Below are 20,797 nucleotides of genomic sequence, written 5' to 3'. Positions count from 1 at the left end.
TCGTGATTCTCCATTATTCAACATTATTTATGAACATTAAATACAGTTTCTTTGTCTATTCTGTCATCATGAAGTTCAGTTTTTACACTATCAGTTACATCAATTAAACCGTCTGTATTTAGCCCCACAGCAATCCCTGGCGTCTCGTTACCTTACATAAAAAAGAAATCCTAACGAGTTCCTCACAGTGTGGTGTATAGCTTTCAACATTAGGATAAAAAAAAACGCTGAAATAAGATCAGCAAACAGTAGCAGCAGATACCCTAAGCTGAGCTATTTGAATTGGTATGTGGGTATAAAAGGTATGTGCATCAGTACAATCAGCTGATGTTTGTTACAAATCGGACCGGATTAGAGCTGCAACGATTAGTTGATTAATCAATAAGCCCATGGACTAGTCACTGGTAAGAGTTTTTTAGGCAGAACTCAAAATATTTGATGGTTTCAGCTTCTCAAATATGAATATCTGTTGCTTTTCCTTGTTTACTTATACTTAATAGTAGAATGATTTTCTTTGGATTTTAACTGTTCAACTCGAGCTCTAGGTACAGGGCTGCAGCTAACTATTTTCATTATCTCTAAATCTTTCACAATTAATTGATTAATCATTTAGTCTTTTAAATGCCAAAGATTGTGAATAATCCTCCCAAAAGTCAAAAACCCAAAGAAAAACAGCATATACTTGCATTTAAGAAGCAGGAAACAGCTATTTTTCTTTACATTTTTGCTTGAAAAGAGGCTGAAACGATAATCAATTATCAAAATTGTTGCCAGTTAAGTTTCTTTTAATCGTCTAATTGTTGCTGCTCTGCTTTTGGAAGTTGTGATGGCCATTTCTTACTGTTTTTTTGATATTGTATTGACAAAACATTTAACCATTGAATCGAGAAATTAATCAACAATTGAAATGATCATTAGCTGCAGCTGTAGACCAAATATTCACTGGCTGTTTGTGGTTATTGACAGGTTTCAATTCTCAGTGCTACTTGGCAGGCTTTAAATATCCAGTACTACTCATGTTTAAGGCCTATACATTTCTGAGATGTGGATGATTGGTTTGTGTGCATTGGTTTGCACTTGACACTGTACAACACGGGTGTTTCGGGACAAATGTCTGTGCAGTTTCACTGTCAGAGTGAATTAGTTTCATGCTCGCTCTGGCTAACTGTAGGTACATGTAACCCCCAAACTCACAGAGCAATCCTTGTCCTCATGCCTTGGAGGGATACATGGTAAAAGAGATAATGAGTTATTTATTAGGGGTCGTTAACCCCTTGTCTTAGGGTGAAATGTCCGCAATAACACAGCAGTGTGTCTGGGTTTCTTTCGTTGGGGACAGCAGGGATACTTTGTCATACAGAGGAAGGTTTACAATAAGCAGGAACAAGTCCTGACTTAAACTTGTTTTTGTCTGCATCATCTTGGTTTGAAGTTGCCACTACTGCCTGTCCTGCTGCTGCTGCTGCTGCTGCCGCCTGTCCTGTTGCAGTGAGCCTTTGGCAACGCTGCCCCCATGTGGTTTAGAGGAAAACTACATGTCTGACCTGAGGGGTCCCAAGGATCATCTCTGTGAAAATAATTCATGCTTAATACTGATTTCTGCTTGCGTGAAAGCAAATTAAAAGTGTTGTCCTGTTGAGCTTTGGCTTTAAATTCTGTTATAATTTTTTTTTTTTTTTCAAGGCGTACATCATCTAACTGCAGATTTGAAAGAATCTGCCCAAAAAAGTCCAGCTTTATCCATCATCTCCTTGCTCCTCTTCTTCCTCCTAAATCTAAAAACTCCCAGTTGACTCCCCCCTCTCTCTCGTCCTCCCCTTTCTGATGATTTTGATCCGGCTAATTCCTCCAGGTGTAAAACCCCCCTTGCTCTTTTGGCCCCTCCCCTCTCTGATATCGCTCTTCTTTCTTAAAGGGACCACCCGGCTCTCAGCAGTCCCCCCACGCACAGCCCCCCCCACACAACCCCAGCAACCCCATGATGGGACCCCATGGCCAGGTAAGACGCAAACACTTTCTCTCAAACACCCCTCTCTCTTTCATTCCCCCTTGCTCACACACAAGCTCCTTTTTCTTTCCATTCAGCACTCGCACACTTTCTTCTCCTCCTCCTCCTCCTCCTCCTCCCACCCTCGGGCCCCGTTAGCTCTAGTTTTGTTCGGCTAACTCCTCGTAGATCCCTCCAGTTGCCTCTCATGAAAGCCGAGCATCCAGAGGCAGCAGGGCCCGCTCCTCACCAAGGCCCAGAGTCGGCTGTCCCCGTGTGGGATGAATAATTCACTCCTTGCCCCACCCCCCGGAGCAGCTTGTGGGGGGTTGCACATTTATCTGCTCCTCCACTCTCAACACACACACACACACACACTCCCCTCCACTCTGCTTACTTGTTCTCACACTTTATAAATAAAACAGAGGACAGGCACTAAGGACACGTCATGTATACATACAAAACACATGAGCACACATATACAGAGTTACCAGCTATATAAAAGCATATTCAACCTTGAGAAACTTTCATTCTCAGTCCACGTGTGTTTCAACACTTCTCCAGAACAGTAGCTACAGATGACACTGTGGGGGTAAAGCTAGCCTTTGCCCATTAACTGTGGCGGCCCGGCTCTTCATTCTTGTGGTTTCTGGTTTCCGTCTTGTGTGCGAGAGAATGTGGACATGCTTCCTCTAAGGTTTTTTGGACGGCGTTGTTGGCCTGAGGTGTTGCTAACAACGCCAGGCAGACCACAGGCCGAATCAGCTTACACCACAGTGAGAGCAGGCAGGGCGTGCAGGGAGGCTGTGTGAGCGCTGTCTCTACACACACACACACACACACACACACACACACACACACACACACACACAAATCCATGCTTTGAGTGCGTGTCTAAGCAGGCATTGTTAAAATTCATTAAACACACACTCTTGCTGATGTGTATTTTTCCAGGCGGATGTGTTGATGAATTTACGATCTTTCAGTGTCATCCTCCATCCTCCAGCCTCACTGTGTCCATCTGTGTGTCCTCAGTGCTTCCCCCGTTTGAGTGCTCTCGGATTTATCAATAATGAAAATGTCGTTATCTCTGTGTCCCTCTTCCTCCCCCTTTCTTTCCTTTTTCCTCCAATTTCTACTCCACAGCCTTTCATGTCACCACGGTATCCAGGTGGACCGCGCCCCTCACTCCGAATGCCAAATCAGGTACTTAAACAGTTTTTTTTACTCACTTTTTTTGTAGGCCTGTGCTGTGCAGCTTCTTTGATAATTAATTCCGTTTTGAACCAGGTATTTCAGCACCAGTTGCAGATAAAGATTAAGTTACACAAATATCATTGGTATTTAACTCATTGTAGAATTAGATTACCTTGGTCCGCCTTGAGGATTGTTTCCAACCTGTGTGATCCAAACATTTCCAGTAACTTGAGCGTTGTGAGTTCCCAGAGTCAAATTTTATAGAGACGATAGATGTGATTATTTCTAAAAGTCATAACATGATTTTCTCTAAAGAAATATGTCACTTCAATCCATGTTTGTTGGCTAAAAACTAGATTTTCCATGTTTGCTCTCCTGCATGCCACGCAAAGGAAGGCGTCCACCTGTATTAACGAGGTGGTCTAGCACCAATCTAATCTAACGGCACCATAAATTACAACCCTGCAGTATAAACACAGTGACAAAAAATCTATTTTCAGCTCTTAACATTATTACAGTAACTTAAGTTGTTTCAAAAAAAATAAAAGAGCGTATTATGTATCTGCATTCACTCTGCGCCACCTTTTAATTTGATATATCACTTTATTCAATGTGAAAATTTTATGATGGACATTCAAAGCTCCATTTAAAACTTCAATGGAAGCTTCTAATGTAGCATAAAGAAAAAACAATGTAAGAAGGGAACAGCCCCACTTTTTTGTTTGTTCTTGACAAGACACAGTATCTGTATTACCAATAGGGTTGCAACGATTTGAGATATTTAATTTCACAATGTCACATTATTTTTGTTTTTATTGTCAGTTACAATGACCTTTTAAGGGATTACAACAGGAGCTTTAGTATAGTTTCAGACAGACATGAATCTTGTTATAAACCTGAAATATATACATTGTTAAAAACACTATAGTAGAATTTAAAATGTTCGATAAGTGAATGTGCAGGATATTAACCATGTGTTTTAGTACAATGGTATACCTTAAAATGGGTATTCAGCTACAACCATAGTTGCCAAGAGAGAGTTTTAATCCATCTCCATGTCTGGTCCCTTTGTAGCCTCCGGGAGGAATCCCAGGATCTCAGCCTCTCCTGCCAAACAGTTTGGACCCGACAAGACCGCAAGGTAAGGACTCTTGTAAATCTATCCACTTATTTTCCTGCTGGTTGTGTTTTTTATGAGTAGTTAATTAACATTGGTGTAAATAATTAAGCATTATTAGCAATTGTTGTCATATACAGCAGAGAAGTACTAACAATAATGTGATAGAAATGTCAGTAGATTCATGCATGAGGTAAATTATTAAATATTTTTCACACTTGAGCTAGTTTGAATGTGAAACAGGTGTTAAATTGGTTTCCATGTGTCGTAAAAATGTCTTTAAAATCTTGAAATTAACTTGAAGTGTGCAGAAAACCTGAATAGGCCTATTGCAGGTTCCCAGAACCAAAGAAGTCGCATTCAAAAATTGTCCGTGTGAACAAAAGTAAAAGAAAAATAAACTCCAAGAGATTCAGTTAATAGTCTTCTTGAAAAAGCTTCAAATCCTCATGTTGGAGAAGCTCGAATGTACAAATATTTGTTTGGCAAATTACTCAAAATGAAAAATCAATTATTAAAATCTTTTACTAATTTATTCAAAGTTGATAAATCAATAAATTAACAAGTGTTTGCAGGACTAAACTCCACCCAGCAAACATTTGGAGAGTTGTACAAATTCAGTTTGTGGTTAGGCCTTATTTCCTGTGTGTGTCTGGCTCAGGAAGGGGTCCGTGGTGATTTTAGCTGCAGATTACAGCTTCAGGGGTCCAGAGAGTTACGACTAATGAGATTAGGATGGAGCGTTGTCTGTGGCAGGTCTTAATTCCTGATTTTTAAGTGGCTTTACGTGTCGCAGTCAGTGTGACTCTTTGGGTCTGTTTTCCAACAGGACATCCTAACATGGGTGGACCAATGAGAATGAACCCTCCTCGAGGAATGGCCATGGGCCCACAGGTATTGTTCTGTTAATGTTACTAAACACATTGAGCTCTTCGATTTCTTCTTCTGAAGTATATATCACTCTCCATTTAGCTCTTGCAGGCTGTGATTAAATATTTCTAGAGATGTTGTTTTCTCAGTTTCCTCACCAGAACAGCTCAGGCTTGTTTGTTGTTTGTCTGAGGATGTCACATCTGTTCTCAGTCTAGTGATGTATGTGTGATCTTGGGAATTTCTCTAGAGGAAATGAGGAACAAGAGTACTGTGAAGAATCAATGTTCTTACCATCTTTTTAACATTTTATCTTGCAGAATTACGGAGGAATGAGGCCTCCCCCCAACTCCATGGGCGGCCCCATGCCAGGAATGAACATGTAAGTTAAAGCCTCCCGTAGATCTAGTCAAAGATAATCAGTCCACCAGTGTTTCAATGCTTCTGCTATTTTTTGAAGCATTACTTATGTTTCCTTTCCCTTCACACCATCTTTCTCTCTCCTCCTTATTTTTCTCTTCCTTCGTTCCTTTTTTTGGCTCAGGGGTCCCGGAGGAAGAGGGCCTTGGCCAGGACCTAATGCTAACTCTGTGAGTCAGAAGCCCTTGAACTTTACACATGACCACATACAGGTAGTGGGTAAAGGAAGTGGGGGCAGCTTACAGTGCCATGTGGTGTACCACAGCCCAGCAAAACACAAACATTATATTTATGATGTCCAGCTTTGGTGTTGATTTGTCCTGTTAGCAAGATGGAGACCTTGAGACCTTGGAATCATTGGGATTGGGCCCATCAGTTTTATCATGGGATACTTGTGACCACTGATCAGTTTCCTTGAAGGACATTTTTACTTGACAACAGTAAAAACAATGGCCTCAGAAACTCACTTTACACTTGAAACAACACTTTCTGCTGCAGTCTGAACACCTATTAGCTATTAAAGGATTTTACTGGATTGTAAAGTGTTCCTCCTTTTTTGTGCACCCTGCATAGATTCACATTCAGCATCCTCTGACCCTCAGATCTGATAATCTGTTCTCTCTTACCCCCTGCAGATAGCCTACTCCTCCTCATCTCCAGGGAACTACGTGGTGAGTGAAAATCAAACCTGCAGCGGCTCTCCAGGACACAGTCTGTATTGTACTGCTTCGTGTTCTGATGAGTGTAATTTTAACCTCCTATCTTCGATTGTTCCCCAGGGTCCTCCAGGCGGAGGAGGTCCACCTGGAACTCCCATCATGCCCAGCCCAGGTGGTGCGTCACCTAACTATGTCCCCAGCACTAACACTTGTGTCAGAAATAGATGTCTCTTCCATCTTTCCTCACTAAACAAGCATGAATGTGTCCCCTCACCAACCAAATGCTATTTCTTTGTTCTCATTTCATGGATATATTTTTTTTGTTTAGTATTTTTAGTTATTGGTTGATAAAGTCTTTGTTTTTGTGATTCTGGTTAATATTGCGTAACTAAAGTTTTTGGTTTTCTTTAGATTCGACTAACTCCAGTGAAAACATCTATACAATGATGAATCCTATCGGACCGGGAGGCAACAGACCCAATGTGAGTCTCACTCATGATTTAAGTTGATGTAGTTCTTTAACAAAAAAGTCCTGTGGTGATGTTTTTTAAAGGTTTAACTTTACAGGCCTGTAACAGTTTCAGACATTGTAGATTGATTGTGGGTTAAAATTATGGACGTTGTTGTAATGATTTAAAATTACACAATCTTGCCCACGTAAATGAATACAGCTCAGTTTTTAACCACATCACTGGGTGCCGGTGCAAATCAGCATTAGAGAAACACAATGCCGCCACACTGAGCTCAATAAGAATCGACTGGAAGTGAACCAGGAAGAATAAATTAAATTATATCTGCTGCTTCACCCTGAGTTGAAAGGACTACAGACCTGGTATCAACATGCATCCTGAGTGATCGGATCACTCAGCTCTAACCCATGACGCATTGAGGATGCGTTTGAGATTCAATCAGTCAGACCACTGTGGCCACATTTTTTATAAAACAGTTGTATCAGAGAGGTCATGATGTTTCAGTCATTTAAAAAGCTTCCTCTGCATCTTTTTGCCAGTTCCCTATGGGACCTGGGCCTGATGGGCCAATGGGAGCAATGGGAGCCATGGAGCCACACCACATGAACGGATCACTAGGTGGGTTTAAAAACAGCCTGAATCAACACTAACTGAAGGTCTTTAGCTGAGAACTGTTCTTTATTTTGGATCAAGTTTACTTTAAAAATCTATTTGTCTCCTCTGCCTCCCTCAGGGTCTGGGGATATGGATGGGTTGCCAAAGGTGAGTAAAAATCCAATTTTCAATGAACTCTTGTTTGCTGAGTGTTCTTGTAAATAAAAACATTTATTTAGAATCTTTATTCTCTACACTTTAATGGTGTTGTTGCTAAAAAAGTAGTCTCATCAGTTTGTTTTACTCTCTTTTCCTCCAGAGCTCTCCTAATAACATGGGGGGCATGAACAACCCTCCTGGAACGCCGCGAGATGACGGCGAAATGGGCGGGAACTTCTTGAACCCATTCCAAAGCGAAAGTGTAAGTAGAGCGAGTGAATTACATCTCATGACCCTTAACAATTATCCTTAAATTCCTGACATAAACCAGTGGAAGAATGCAAGCAGAGGTTTGCCTGATTTTTCTTCAATATTGATCTCAAACTTTACCAGAACATAATCGATAGACTGTGTCTTGTCCCTTTTTTAATCACTTCATTATGTAAGCTTTATTGGTTAGTCTGACTTACGTTATTAGAGCTGTGAGGCTGCAAATGTTTGAAGTGCAATAGTTAAAAAGCAGAAGTCGCCACTGGTCCAGAAAGTTGTTCATAATTCATCAATAGCCTACTCAAACCCGACAAGTGAATATTAAAAAGGAGACCCTATCAGAATATTCCTATAAAGAAGGAAACTGAGTCCAAAAGAAAATGTTCAAAATACATATTTAGGTATTTATTTTGGTTTAGATTTCCTTTCTTGAAACGTATACAAATAATTACATTTAATAAGATTAACATACACTTTCAGGAAAATTTTACCACAAAAGTGTTCATGGTCTCCTCTTAAAAACACAAAGTCTTTATACTCTATAACTTGGGACACAGCACAATGAATTTGAAATGCGAAACATGCTGCTCTATTCCTAACGCGCACAACAGCGTGTTCATTAAACAAAATAATGATAAAGACAGGGCTGTAAAGGATATCTGATGTTCTGCTTGCATTGTAGCCGCTTACTAATCATTGTTTATCCTCTGTATCAGTGATTGGGGAATCGACACAAATGCTTCAATATTTTTCATTTATTTGTCGTATCTACGGACAAATTTAAGGGGGATCAGGGCATTTAATTTAGCCGTCGCTAAAGTGAGTTTAGTTTTATGTGTGGGGTGCAACTTGGGGGTGTTTTCCTTGCATTGTGCAAGATTGTGACGGTCTCTTACCCTCGGCCTGGAGAGCCACGGGGTGCACAGGAGTTTATGTCTAGCCCTAATTCTCTGATTCAACTTCAAATTAGAGCTTTAATGCCAATATCCAAGTGATGCTATTTCAGTTTCCTCCTTGGAAGAATATTCTGTTTGTTTGGAAATGTTTGCTTTTTTATTAACCCAAATAAAACAGTCTAAATTTAGGATTTAAATGTAAATATCCAGTTTATAAAAATAAGTAAACAAAGCTATGAATCTATTCAAGCTAACCCACTTTCTTTGACAGTTTTTGCGCTATATCCAAATTTGCCTGTACTAAAAGCAGTATACAATACTCAGCACTTATATTCAGAAATATGACTGAGTGATTGCTGTATTGATTAGTCGAGTCAGGTGTATCAGAGCTTGGCTGGATCCTAAAGTCTGTGCTTCCTCTAGCTTTGCAGGGCTGGGTCTGAGCGCCCTCTGGTGTTTAAATGTTGTCGGTGACATATCCACTCATCTGTGCCCTACTCCCCCTTCCCTCTCTCTCTCTTTTCAGTATTCACCCAACATGACGATGAGTGTGTGATTTTATTTTTTCCTTTTTTTTGTATTTTTGTTTATTTTACCCCCTCCTATTTTTGTACCCCTGCACCTGATTTTTTTTTTTTTTTTTTTTTTTTTTTTTCTTCAATTCAATCCTTACTTCACCTCGGATTGGACCACCTCCCCTCCTCACACACACACCCTCTGCCCTCACCCCCTTCAATACGGGATCCTCCCCCCCACCCCTCCTCCTCTTTCCCCTCGGGAACTCTATGGCCACGCAGACCTCTGGGACAGCCCTTGAGCATGCTGGGACTCTAATTAAGACGGGCCCTCCTGGAGCATGCAAGATGGCCGCCGGTCTGAATAGGAAGCAGAGCAACAGGAAGAGCCTCCTCTCTGACTCCGGCCCCGGCCTCCCTGGCTTCCTGTCAGGTTCTAGACAATGAGCGGGGGAAGGAGGACAAACAGAGAGAACGAGGGAGAGGAGACTGGGTAACACAGCCCTCCCCCTGAGGGGAACACTGTTGGGTCTGTTAGCAGCTGCCTGGAAGCTTCTCAACCACCACTTTGGACTTTTTAAACACTTTTTATCGTCATTTTTTTGTTGCTGTTCCTCCCCGACGGATTCAGTTGAGGGTCGTATGAAACGACCCCCTTTTGCCCTCCTCCACATTGTTCTCTCTGTGTGTACATTTTTAACAGAGGTGTTGTGATGATCAGTGAACTTTTTTTTCCATTTTTTTTTGTGTATGTATTGTATCATTGCTATTTTTATTATTGTATTATTGTTATTAATGATATTGTTATGATCATTTTTAAGATTAGGTTCTAATTTCTGTTGTTTCTTAAGGGCACATTATTATGATGAAGACAGCATTATGTGCACACAAATCAGAAATTATTTGCTGTGTAACATGTGGCTCCATGTGAGCACACTGCCCCCTGCTGGTGAGAGTTTCTCCATCAAGGTACTGATTGGCCCTTTTTTCAAAAAAAAAGAAAAAAAAATCTTTCTCAGTGTTTTAGCAACCATTTAAAAATTTTAACTTCTTTCTCAGTAATCCAAACAAGAAGAAGAAGAAGCGGCTCCTGTTTTTAGTAGCTTCCAAGCAGTGAAATGCACAGCTCTATTTATTTATGTACTTTAAATTTGTCTTATGAATCATTGTTACTTTTTTTTAAAGTGTTATCCCTGTTTTTTTTTTTTTTCGTTTGTTAACTGCAGAACTAGTAGCAACTGTGTAAATATGCAGATCCAGTCAGCAGCATCTCATCTCCATCTGACGTCATTAAGCCCCTCCATTCGAGCCCTAAAGGTGCTTTAAAGTGTCGACCATTGGTAACACTTCATAAATAAATTAGTTAAAGGTCCCATACATAATACTTTCACTTTGGGTGTTTTATAGACAATGTTTACATGCTTTAATATTCAAAAAACACATGATTTCTCACATACTATTCATTGCTGCAGCACCTCTACTCACTCTCTGTCTGAACGCTCTGTTGTAGTGCCTGTCTCTTTAAGGCACCCCTCAAAAAAACAAAAAAAACCCAGCCTGTTCTGATTGGTCAGCTGTCACAGGCCTGAGCAGGCTCCGCCCACTGTGTTTCTGCACCAGCTCTGCAAGTCTTTATGCAACCACGCCTGTACTGAGGGGAATCCCTGAGGGCGGCGTTTGTATAGTTGTGACATCACAACGTAACGGAAGTCCTTACGCCGCGTTTAAAGGCAATATGGGACCTTTAATTAAACTTGAGTTATCAGTTATTTCACCTTTAACAAACCATTTATTAAGCCTTTTTTTGTAAAGTTGCAGCTGATGTTTATATTACTTTATAAAAGATTAATAAACACTGTGTAGTTCATCTATAAACATTATTTGGATGACGTTTATAAAGTTGCAACTGATGTTTATAAATCTTTGCAGTTGCTTAGAGGTGCAGTATGAGCTGGTCAGCTCAGTTAACCGTGCAGCTTGAAGTCATAATAGCTGACATTTGTTTACTATCGGACTATAACCTCTCAAGGGTAAAACATGGCTAGGGGCTAGCTGGTTAGCATGCTAAATTCAATAGATAACTGCATCACATTACATGGACATTGTTGACATGAAGTCAAAAATGTTTTTTCTTCATATTCTATTGATCAATTTAATGTTTTGTAAACAATTCTTACATATTGCACCTTTTTAATAAATGGTTTATTAAGCATTTTGTCTGCTAACAGTGAGATAACTATTAACTAAAGTTTAACTAACCATAAATTTACCATTTACTAATGATGGTTATTATGAAGTGTTACCCGACCATTTTGACCACACTCATGCTGCTTCCACTATCAGGTTACTGTCACTCTCAGCATCGTCTCTGCTGACCTGTTATGAACACTTTATGTTTGCTGATGACTCCTAAACACACTGTGATGTATGTCTGTGCTTTATGGGAATTTGCTTTCACACGACGGTCAGTTTTAGCTTGCAGACAATTTTTGTTTTCCACGCACGCAGCGCTCCTTCTGGTGAAAGGACTTCTGGCGCTCTGCTGATAGGATCCCTGGTGTTTTTAATGTCGGAGCGAAGCGTTTGCTCTGTTGACTGTAGCGAGTGGCCTCCCTCCCTTTGCTCGTCTTGAAGAAAAAGACCTCCGTCCTGCTTTTCCCCCCTTTTTCTCACCTCTCCGACGGGCCAGCATCGACAGTCTCACACACACACACGACACACACAACCCTCTGTTTTTTTTTTTTTTTGTACAACTCTCTCCATCTTCTTGATTTTAATTTTTTTGTAAATACTGTAAAATGCATTTTGATATCATTGACATGTTTTGATATTTTCAAATCACGACAACAGTTGATCAGAAACGTGCTGATTCGGGGCAACTGTGTGTGTATTTGTTCAGATGGTGTGTCTTTTACTCAGAAATGATATGAATGATGAGAAACAGAAACTGGAGCTGCTATAGACTATAATGCTATTTCTTCTCATCACAGACAAACTTGGGGCTTTTACTGTGCATCAGAGCTGTATGAGAGGACGAGGGAGGAAACATTTTCTGAAGTGTGTCTGAACGCCTTTTTTCGCTAACTCACTGTCACACACATTTCCTTGAAAAATCTTTAAACACGATTCTCGTCCAGAAGCCTCCGTCCTCTTGGAAAATTTGAATTGAGGTGGCCCCAAAAAAAAGAAAACAAGCCGCCTAAATTTTTCAGTTTTTTGACAAGGAATTTGCAGGAAACAGAGCGAAAAAGAGGCCAGTTTTTCACAATAAAACTGCATTTCATCTTCCACCCCCAGGGCACACAGGACACTGTCTCTCAATCCAACACACCAGGGACCAGAGAACAGACTTTACTATGAAGGATTTTTTTTTTTTTGTTAATCTATTTAAAATGGGGCGGGAGAAATGTTTTTTGGGAAAGTAAAGAGAGAAAAAATAAACGGACAGATTGGTTTGCTGAGAGGAGGTAGAGAGAGTGCGGGAACAGGCGTTTCCTCCCCTGTACTTTGAAGTACTGTTGTATAAAATGCAGTCGAACTTCTCTCTATCTTTCTGTCCTGTAAGTAAAGCCGTCACAACGTTGATCATTTCTGTATTTCTATTGTGCTGATGTATAATACTGTAACATTCAGGGGCAGGGAGGGTTGAGAGAGGAATTTTTTTGAGAGGAGTAAAGATTTTTTCTGTTGAGTTCCTCATTTTTCCTCTTGATGACAAAGCAGTATTGAATATGAGGCAGTCTGTCCTTGGGGAGTTGCTTTGTATCTCATGTTAGGGTAGTTTCAGATCCTAAATGTCTCGTGTAGTAAAATAAGAGGTTCCTTCTTCGTATGTTTCTTTATATTGTAAAGTTTCTTTAGACAAAAAAATGTTGCTTATTGGAAAAAAAGGTGGGAAAACTGCATTGATAATAAATGTAATTTTTTTTTCTTTTGGTTTTGTTTTAATTTTCATCAAGTTGTCAGTCGTTTTTGCCTGTGTCCCCCTTGTTGTAGATACATATTAAAAACAAATAAAATGACTTCACTCCTTTTGCCATGAACATGCTTTTCTTTCACTGTTGCTTCACCGATGTCTAGTGATGAGGGTGATGAAATGGATCTCACTTACAAACAGTAAAATTATTATCTATAGCCTTTTGAATACTGTGTTGTGTGACATGCGCCAATATTGTTGTGAAGAGAGTATGATGCAGAGAACGATGCTTGGGGTAATTTATTAGTATTGGATTTCCACTGAAGTTAACCCTGATGTTATGTTAGACTATAAAGTTTACTGTTAAACTGTATAATATCCTGCTGCCTCCTTTACATATCTTTGTCACAACTGTTGATATATCTATCAGTATTTTTGAATCCCTGATGTCTGCATCAACCCAACAAATTGAGTATTGGTTGGAATTTAAACTTTAAAGGGTTAAGGAGGAAGAAAATAATGCCTATTTGTTCAGATTTTCTAAAATGTTTCCTAATTTATTGTCATAACTGCTGAGTTTCACCATTTCAGACCTCCTAAAAACAAACTATTCCCTGCTGGTACAGATTATAAAACAGTTGTGAACTTATTTATTATTTTGTTTGGTTTGTTTTGCTGTTGAAAGAACATTTTATTTTTTAAATTATACAGGGGAAAAACAGCAATTAATGTCTGCTATATAAAGGCACTGCTATAACTGTCATTCCTGAAGCACCTAAGAATTATTTTCATGATCATTTTAGCTACTTTCCCTGACAAATCATTTGGTAAATGTCAGAAAATAGCTGAACAAAATTCCCATCACAAGTTCAGAGATCATGATGAAAACGGCCAAATCAACGCTATTCAGTTTACTTTCAAAGACGACAAAGAAAACCAGCAAATACTCAAATTTGAAAAGCTGGAAACTGAATTTTTGACATTTCTGTCTAGTTTTATGTTGCAGATGAATTCTCTGTTAATCGACAACATGATTCATCAATGAATCTTGAGAGTTTAGTATCAAAATGTCAGAATTTGTCTAAGTAATACTGAACTAAATACACAGAAGTACAAACATGGCAAAAATGAATTCAATCTCGTTTTATTTTTCAGATTTAACTGGTTCGTTTTGCACATCTGCTACAAAATAAGCGACTGTTATTGGAGTGACATTGCAGTAATATTGGGATCTTTAAAACGCTTTACACAGCTGGAGTTCTGAGGCTGTGCTTCAGGTAATCAGGTAACAAAGCCCACTCCAGGCCCATTTTCAGGCTGCTGCTTGAACATCATCATGGAGGGATGAAGGTTCTCAGTCTTACAGGCCTATTCGGTTTGTCCTCCTCTCCCTCCGATCTGTTCGAGCTGCACCGAGTGGCGACGCGGTGACCTCCTGCTCCTCTCACTGCAGCTGGAGTCAGGGGGAGCGACCAGGGAGGTGACAGAGGAGGCGAGCGGCAGTGGAGGGAGTGATGCCGGTCTCACAGATGCTCTGGATGAAGCGGAGGAGGAGGGTGGAGAGGAGCTGGGCGGGTGGGGCAGAAACACCATGCTCCTGCTTTTGAAAGGTGGAACCTGGGTCGGGACCTGGAGGCGGGAGTCTGATCGGTTGACTAAGGGAGGGAGGTGGAGTGGAGGAGGAAACATGGTGACGGAGGGGAGGGTGTTCCTGCGGAGGTGGGAGCTGGGAGACAGACAGGCAGGAAGTGAATCACGTCTTGGTGTCAGCTGGTCTGATGGTGAACCTCCAGGTGTCACACACCTCTTGGGATCCAGTCTTCTCGGGGTCGCCTGAGATGAGCTCATCTCCGTGAGGGACAGGACTGACTGAGAAACCCTTTGAAGAAAATCCCCATGGCAGCTGTTGTAATTCTCTCCTCTATATCTGTCATCCCTCTTTTGAACCTCTATCCTCTCTTCCACCCTGCACTGAAAATGTGGCTCCACATCCTCTCCTTCCTCATCATCCTTCTTTGAATCCTCCTCCTCCTCCTGCGGGCTCCTCTCCCTCATGCCCTCCTCATAAGCCTGGTTCAGACAGGCCAGGTTGTGAATGGCGAGCCAGGGTTCAGATAACACTCTCTGTCTGGGCGGTGGAGTGCTACACTGGCCCATCGGACTCAGCTCGGAGGAGGGAAGTCTGCTGCTGCTGCTACTTCCTCTTTTGCCTGATGGAAGTGAAGAAGACACAGACAATAAGTTTTTCCCCTGTTGGATACTTTTTTAAATCCAAATTGAGGTCTAAGGATAGATACTGTTGTGCTGTAGCCTGAAGATCAGTCTCTTTGAGGCTTATTTGTCATTTTAAGCCATATAAATAAAGATGACATGAATAAAATTGCCTTAAAAATATTCTTAAAACAGTCTTTATTACTGTAAAGGTCCTTGATTTTACAGAGAGCTCACAAAACAATGCTCAAAGGAAACAGGAGCTGCTAACAACTCAATCATATCTCATTTCTTATTGGGGATGATGGTGAAACGGGTCAGAAAACAAAAAAACAATCATTATAATTCATTTTTTTGTGGATAATTTGAATCATTCTGAAGTCTGTATAAAATGTTGTCAAGATATTTCACTCTGAATCAAAGTGGTGGACGAAACCACACAAAAAACCAAGCGGATGCTCGGCAGGTTAACAGTGGCGGCCATCTTAATTCAACGTGCTAGCAGGCTAACATTTGCTAATTAGCACTAAAAACCCAGTACAGCTGAGGCTGATAGAAATATCTTCATTACAACATCTTGCAGAAAGCCACAAATGTTCGTCTTGGTGCTGAAAATGGTAGTGCGAAAAGAAAAGTCGGAGGATGAAGACTCCTCTGGGGACTCCTCTAAATTAAAGTAGTGGACCGACCAACAGCACCGTCCCAATCTCGGTTCAACACACATTCATTTGTTGTGCAGGTTGTGAAACTCGTTAGGCTTTCTTCAATAGCCATTTCAAGACTCTCTGCTATATGATTTAAGTGTCAGCTCCTGTGTAGCAGAGGGAACTTTGCTTCATTCATTGTAATGCACCGCTGGAGTTAGCTTCACCTCACCCTGGTAACACATTTTCATCTTTTCTCCTCAGGAATGAGCGCTCGGCTAATGATTTCAACCACCAGGAATTTGCTCCCATCTGTCGAGACTTGTCTTTGTTATACTCGGCTCTGCTATATTCAGGAGGGGCACGGCGTCTGCATGCAGAGGCTCCTGAGCTCAACATTAAGGTGGAACAGCCAGGCAGCTTGAATAATTGAATCATTCAGGCCTGATGTTAAGAGCCCGGGTTTTTAACGTGGTGTAAAAGTAATGAGATGAGAAGTGGCTGAATTAGGATTACCCGCAAATGCCCCCCATTCTGCTGTGGCATTACCACGAACAAAGTGGACATAATGTTCACTGAAGAACAACACTGTGGTCATAACAATCTGCATTTGCTCACCAGCTCCTCTGAAGTTGAAGATGTTTTCTCCCTCGGTTGAGTTGGGCGAGCCCGTCTTGAGGAAGATGTCAGATGGGGACATGCAGGACACCGGGGAGGTGTCAGGAGATGGAGGGACGTTCAGGTAACGCCTGGTCACCGGGCCTCCATTCACACCCATCTCTGTAGCAATGATGATGATGTCACGACCCCTGGCCTGGCAGGCATCCATCAACACCTAAAGCACACGGTACAGGTGAGGTGTAGATTGGATCTGACCGATTAAGTGTTCTGATGCTGCCTGATACTTTTTGAAGTGATAGTCAGTGTCTGCACCTTTGTACCACTCAGTATTCACTGGTTCCTCCATATCCACTGGGAGGAAAAGCCTTTGAAAAAGTGTAAGGCTTTAAAACTTTATAATGAAAACATCCAATTTGATGCTACTTTTTTCTTTTATTCTTTTAAATTATTTTAGAGTTATTACTGGTTCCTTTTCAAATTAAGATTTTACATACAAGATCATGTCGTTACAAGCTGCTGGCAAGATACACCTAAGATCACTTTGTAGCCTATGATGCAACGTTATAGATTAAAGTACCCAAAAGTATATACATTTGACATACCGCAACATTAAAACACTCCGAACACATAAATGCATACATTATTATAATCTTTTTATTTATACTTAAAGGTGCAATGTGTAAAAAATGGCCACTTATCCAGGTACAGAATGGCTAAGGGCTAGCTGGTTAGCCTGCTAACTTTAGTAGATATCTCTGCAACACAATACATGGACGTCTCTGACATTAACAGAGACACATCTCTCTTAAACATCCTTATGAATCGTAGTCATATGTGTTGGTTTAGATTATTTTCCCTTCCTGACTGACCTTCAGTGTTGGCTGGTGCTGTGCATTGATGGCGTACACCAGTGCTGAGGCTCCGGAGTAGTCCTCCATGCTGGGGTCGGCTCCTGCGGCCAGCAGGGTGGACGCCACCTGAGCTCCTGCTCGCTCCATGCAGGCGTACATCAGAGCAGTACGTCCGGCTCGGTCCTGTGCGTTTGGATCTGCCTGATCAGTACAGAGGAGGAAATCTGATAGAAGACGACAACTCCAAGTAGTTTGTATGCCATGAAGCCTCAGCGATGGTCCAGTGTGTCAGTCAGAGTGCTCAGTTAAGACGTACTTTTCCTTTTTAAAATACTGTATCCCTCTCTTACTGCAGGTACACATTTATCATGCATCTTAATCAATATACTGTTGAACTTTAGTCTCTGAAAAGTTGCTTTAAATTACATTCAAGCACATGTGTTTTGAGTTTAAATTGAAAATCTTGCTCACTCCCGACTGACCTGGTTCTGAAGCAGGTAATTGAGGAGTTTCACAGTCTCAGGCCCGGCTGGCTCCCCTCTCAGAGCCTTACAGGCAGCCAGGAGAGCAGTCTCTCCTCTTGGGTTGCACGCGTTGACTTGAGCTCCACCTTCCACCAGCAGGCGGACCAGACGAAGCTTGCCTGAGGATGCTGCACTGATGAGGGGGCTGCAGTCTGACAGGGGGTCCCCCATGGCCCCTAGGATAAAACTAAAAAATCTTGATTTCTTGTAACAGCTTTCATTTTCTTTGACTGATAACCTGCTGATTTGGATCTTATTTCACCTACAGTTTCACGTTGCAGTATTCCAGTTTTAACACAAAGAACAACAAAATTCTTTTGCTATTTCACTTTTGTGATTGCTGCTCTCAAATAACACTTTTTATCTCAAGAGATAACCAAAATAAATTGTTTATGACATCAAAAAATAAGACAAAACTGGATATGCACATCACTTATTGTGAGTCATTATAGATTCAATCTATTTTAAATAAAATCTGAAAAGTTAAAGGCTGCTAATGCTACTTCCGATGCTTAAGAAGTGGACATGAACATGACATCCACAGGTAATTTATGGATGGATACACATCCACAGCACACAGAGAAAACATGAAACTCACCTTGATGCTCCATCTTCAGTGTTTATTTACTTATCCCTCTCCTGCAAACATCAGCCATCTCGCATTTTCAGGCGCGTTGCAAAGAAAAACTCTCATCTTTATGTCATTATTTCACCGTATCCTTGAAAAGATGCACCTTGGATCCTGGCTGAAGCGTCCTCATGTCGCTGGCCTGCAGCAGACTGTGGAACATGAAGCGAGAAGATACTAACTTTCATCTAACTCCTCCGTCCCCTCCATACCTGCTGGGTTGAGGGGAAGTTCAGCCCACAGCGAGCGTTAAAAGTTATAAATGGTTCCCGAGTCCAAAATGTCACCTGTTGCAGACACCGCGCTACAAAGACGCAGAGGCCCTTTGATATGAGTCAGCTTTGAACGGTTCTCATCTGCCTTGTGACCACCATCTGCGATCAAACACTGGCTGAGGGAGACAGTTGGGACACACACTAAATGTCAAATACACAGACACACAGCAGATCATTTGTATCTGACCATTTGTGCTTTGTGTGCGTCTGTTTTTATGTCTTTTGTTCTCTGCAAAGCGCCGAGCACCTGTTCTGTAAAGACAATACATTCTGACTTCAGTGATTTCATAATGGCAGAGAGAGAAAGATAGAGAGAGCCAGGCTCCGAGCCCGTCTGACAACAGGGAAACAATTCAGCAACTCCTCAAATACCAGATGTGCAATTAAGTCAAACAGCAATTAGTTGGAGCTAATAAAATTAGCAGCGAGCACAAGCAGCAGGAAAGCATATTAATCTAATGTTTCCTGCATCCTTATTAACATGCAAACATGTCGTGAATGGGCATGAGATGCTGACAATGCCTGGTTATAAATGCTTTGATTCTGCAGGGTTTTAGAGGACTTGTTCTTTCAATGGATATGTGAAGTCACTTGCAACACAGAGTGTCACTAGTTTCGTTTTATTTTGTAAATCGTGGCTTTTCAAATTAAAGATGTTCTTGCACGAAAGGAACATAACTAACGATGCTTTCTAAACTTAAATTAGTAACTTAAACTCTAACTAAATTGTTTTTAGCATGCTAACCAGCTAGCCCTGGCCAATACCGGTCTTAAACTCCCGTGTTAGCGGTGTAAACACCAACACTGCTACTCTAGTGATCCTCTCCCCCCTTTTTGTTGTGAGTATGAACTTTGACAGGTGGTCAGTTCTTACATATTGCACCTATAAGGTTGAATTTTCTACCAGTATCTTTACTTCTATGCAGACAAACTGTCTGTTAAATGCTCTGTCTTCCAGAATATCACATCCTATTGTCTTCCCACCCCTGTTAGTTATAACTGCTGCCTTTCTGAAAGTATTTAACCCACGGGTCACACTTTGTAGAGCTGTTACAGCATCAATATTAGAATGTTAGACTGAGGGGTCGGCTCATCACAACAATACTGGATGAGAAAAAAAACACCAACTGAGTCTCTCAAGCCAAATCTATTTCAGTATCCTCTACAGCCAAGTAACAACACCTGACTGTATTCAGAATTCATAAAAAATTCACATCCACGAAAATGTACGGACGTTTTAGACATTAGATTTAAAGTCTGTCTCTAAACAAAGAACCTAAAGCAGAACGGATTCAAATGAATCAGTGCTGAAGCTAATGCACCTGAACAGAGAGATCAGTCTCAGAGGTCAACAGCAGGGCTTTCCAAACCCCAATTCAAATTAACCAAATTAAAAAAGCAATGATGAACTGATTCAAGGAATCGTGCAGAAGGAAAACACTTGAACATTTTAACATATTACCATCCATAGCTGTAAATAATGTATACAAAATAGCCCCACCCTTACCGGCAGCAATATGTACATTAATGCATTTATAATTATAATTCAGTAATTTAATAAAGTGCATGTTATTGAGACTCCAATCAGCAACACTACTGTGTAAAGAAGGCTTGTATAGGACTGGGTATCGAACTTTGATACTGTCAAAGCACTGACCAAATTGCCTCGATGAAATCAAGTATCGAAAAATGTCCAATATCAATACCTAAGAGGTTAATCTCAAGTGAGTGAGACAATAACCGTGGTTCAGTAATTGAGGCATCAATGAACGAATTACATACGAGCTTTAACTCTGCCCCGGGAAGATTCTTTTGGATTTTTGCAGATTTTATGCAGAAAATTTGGTTTCTTGGGGACAAATTTTGCACCGAATAAATCCTGTGAAAAAGACGTCATAGAGATTTCGCAGAAGAAACAATCTGTCACTTATTTCATTGTTGTGTGTACACACCAGGACATTTTGGGTCGGATG

General features: G+C 40.9%; 2 protein-coding genes across 3 annotated transcripts in view; one reads left to right on the top strand and one right to left on the bottom strand.

The window, feature by feature from the left end:
* The window catches only part of LOC141010908 (single-stranded DNA-binding protein 3), a 39,913-nt gene extending 29,227 nt beyond the window's left edge, over positions 1–10,686 (top strand). The window contains exons 6-18 of one of the 2 annotated variants that reach the window (XM_073484064.1): positions 1,916–1,999; positions 3,134–3,193; positions 4,259–4,325; positions 5,131–5,195; positions 5,492–5,553; positions 5,716–5,761; positions 6,227–6,262; positions 6,371–6,425; positions 6,662–6,732; positions 7,260–7,338; positions 7,454–7,482; positions 7,634–7,735; positions 9,166–10,686. In XM_073484064.1, the coding sequence (XP_073340165.1) occupies positions 1,916–1,999; positions 3,134–3,193; positions 4,259–4,325; positions 5,131–5,195; positions 5,492–5,553; positions 5,716–5,761; positions 6,227–6,262; positions 6,371–6,425; positions 6,662–6,732; positions 7,260–7,338; positions 7,454–7,482; positions 7,634–7,735; positions 9,166–9,195 (786 nt within the window). In that variant the 3' untranslated portion in view covers positions 9,196–10,686. The remainder of the gene's footprint in view (positions 1–1,915; positions 2,000–3,133; positions 3,194–4,258; positions 4,326–5,130; positions 5,196–5,491; positions 5,554–5,715; positions 5,762–6,226; positions 6,263–6,370; positions 6,426–6,661; positions 6,733–7,259; positions 7,339–7,453; positions 7,483–7,633; positions 7,736–9,165) is intronic. The other variant, XM_073484065.1, reaches the window with a different exon arrangement.
* Positions 10,687–14,438: 3,752 nt separating this feature from the next.
* On the bottom strand, positions 14,439–18,092 carry LOC141010242 (uncharacterized). Its single transcript, XM_073483115.1, has 4 exons — positions 17,880–18,092; positions 17,416–17,598; positions 16,544–16,760; positions 14,439–15,280 (listed from the first exon to the last, which is right to left on the bottom strand). Exons 1-4 carry the CDS (start codon positions 18,090–18,092, stop codon positions 14,439–14,441), a joined length of 1,455 nt encoding a protein of 484 aa, XP_073339216.1.
* Between the last annotated feature and the right edge of the window lie 2,705 nt (positions 18,093–20,797).

The sequence above is a fragment of the Pagrus major genome, chromosome 16, assembly GCF_040436345.1.
Source record: "Pagrus major chromosome 16, Pma_NU_1.0".
Taxonomy (NCBI): domain Eukaryota; kingdom Metazoa; phylum Chordata; class Actinopteri; order Spariformes; family Sparidae; genus Pagrus; species Pagrus major.
Note: the sequence above shows the minus strand (reverse complement) of the source record. Positions and strands in the feature narration are given on the sequence as shown.

Bases quoted from the DNA above. Each gene is read 5' to 3' on its own strand.
- LOC141010242 (XM_073483115.1), bottom strand. From the start codon at position 18,092: ATGGGGGACCCCCTGTCAGACTGCAGCCCCCTCATCAGTGCAGCATCC. The intron at 17,599-17,879 runs GTCAGTCGGGAG...TGTACTGATCAG, and splicing joins ATTACCTGCTTCAGAACCAG to GCAGATCCAAACGCACAGGA. The intron at 16,761-17,415 runs GTCAGTCAGGAA...CGTGTGCTTTAG, and splicing joins AGCACCAGCCAACACTGAAG to GTGTTGATGGATGCCTGCCA.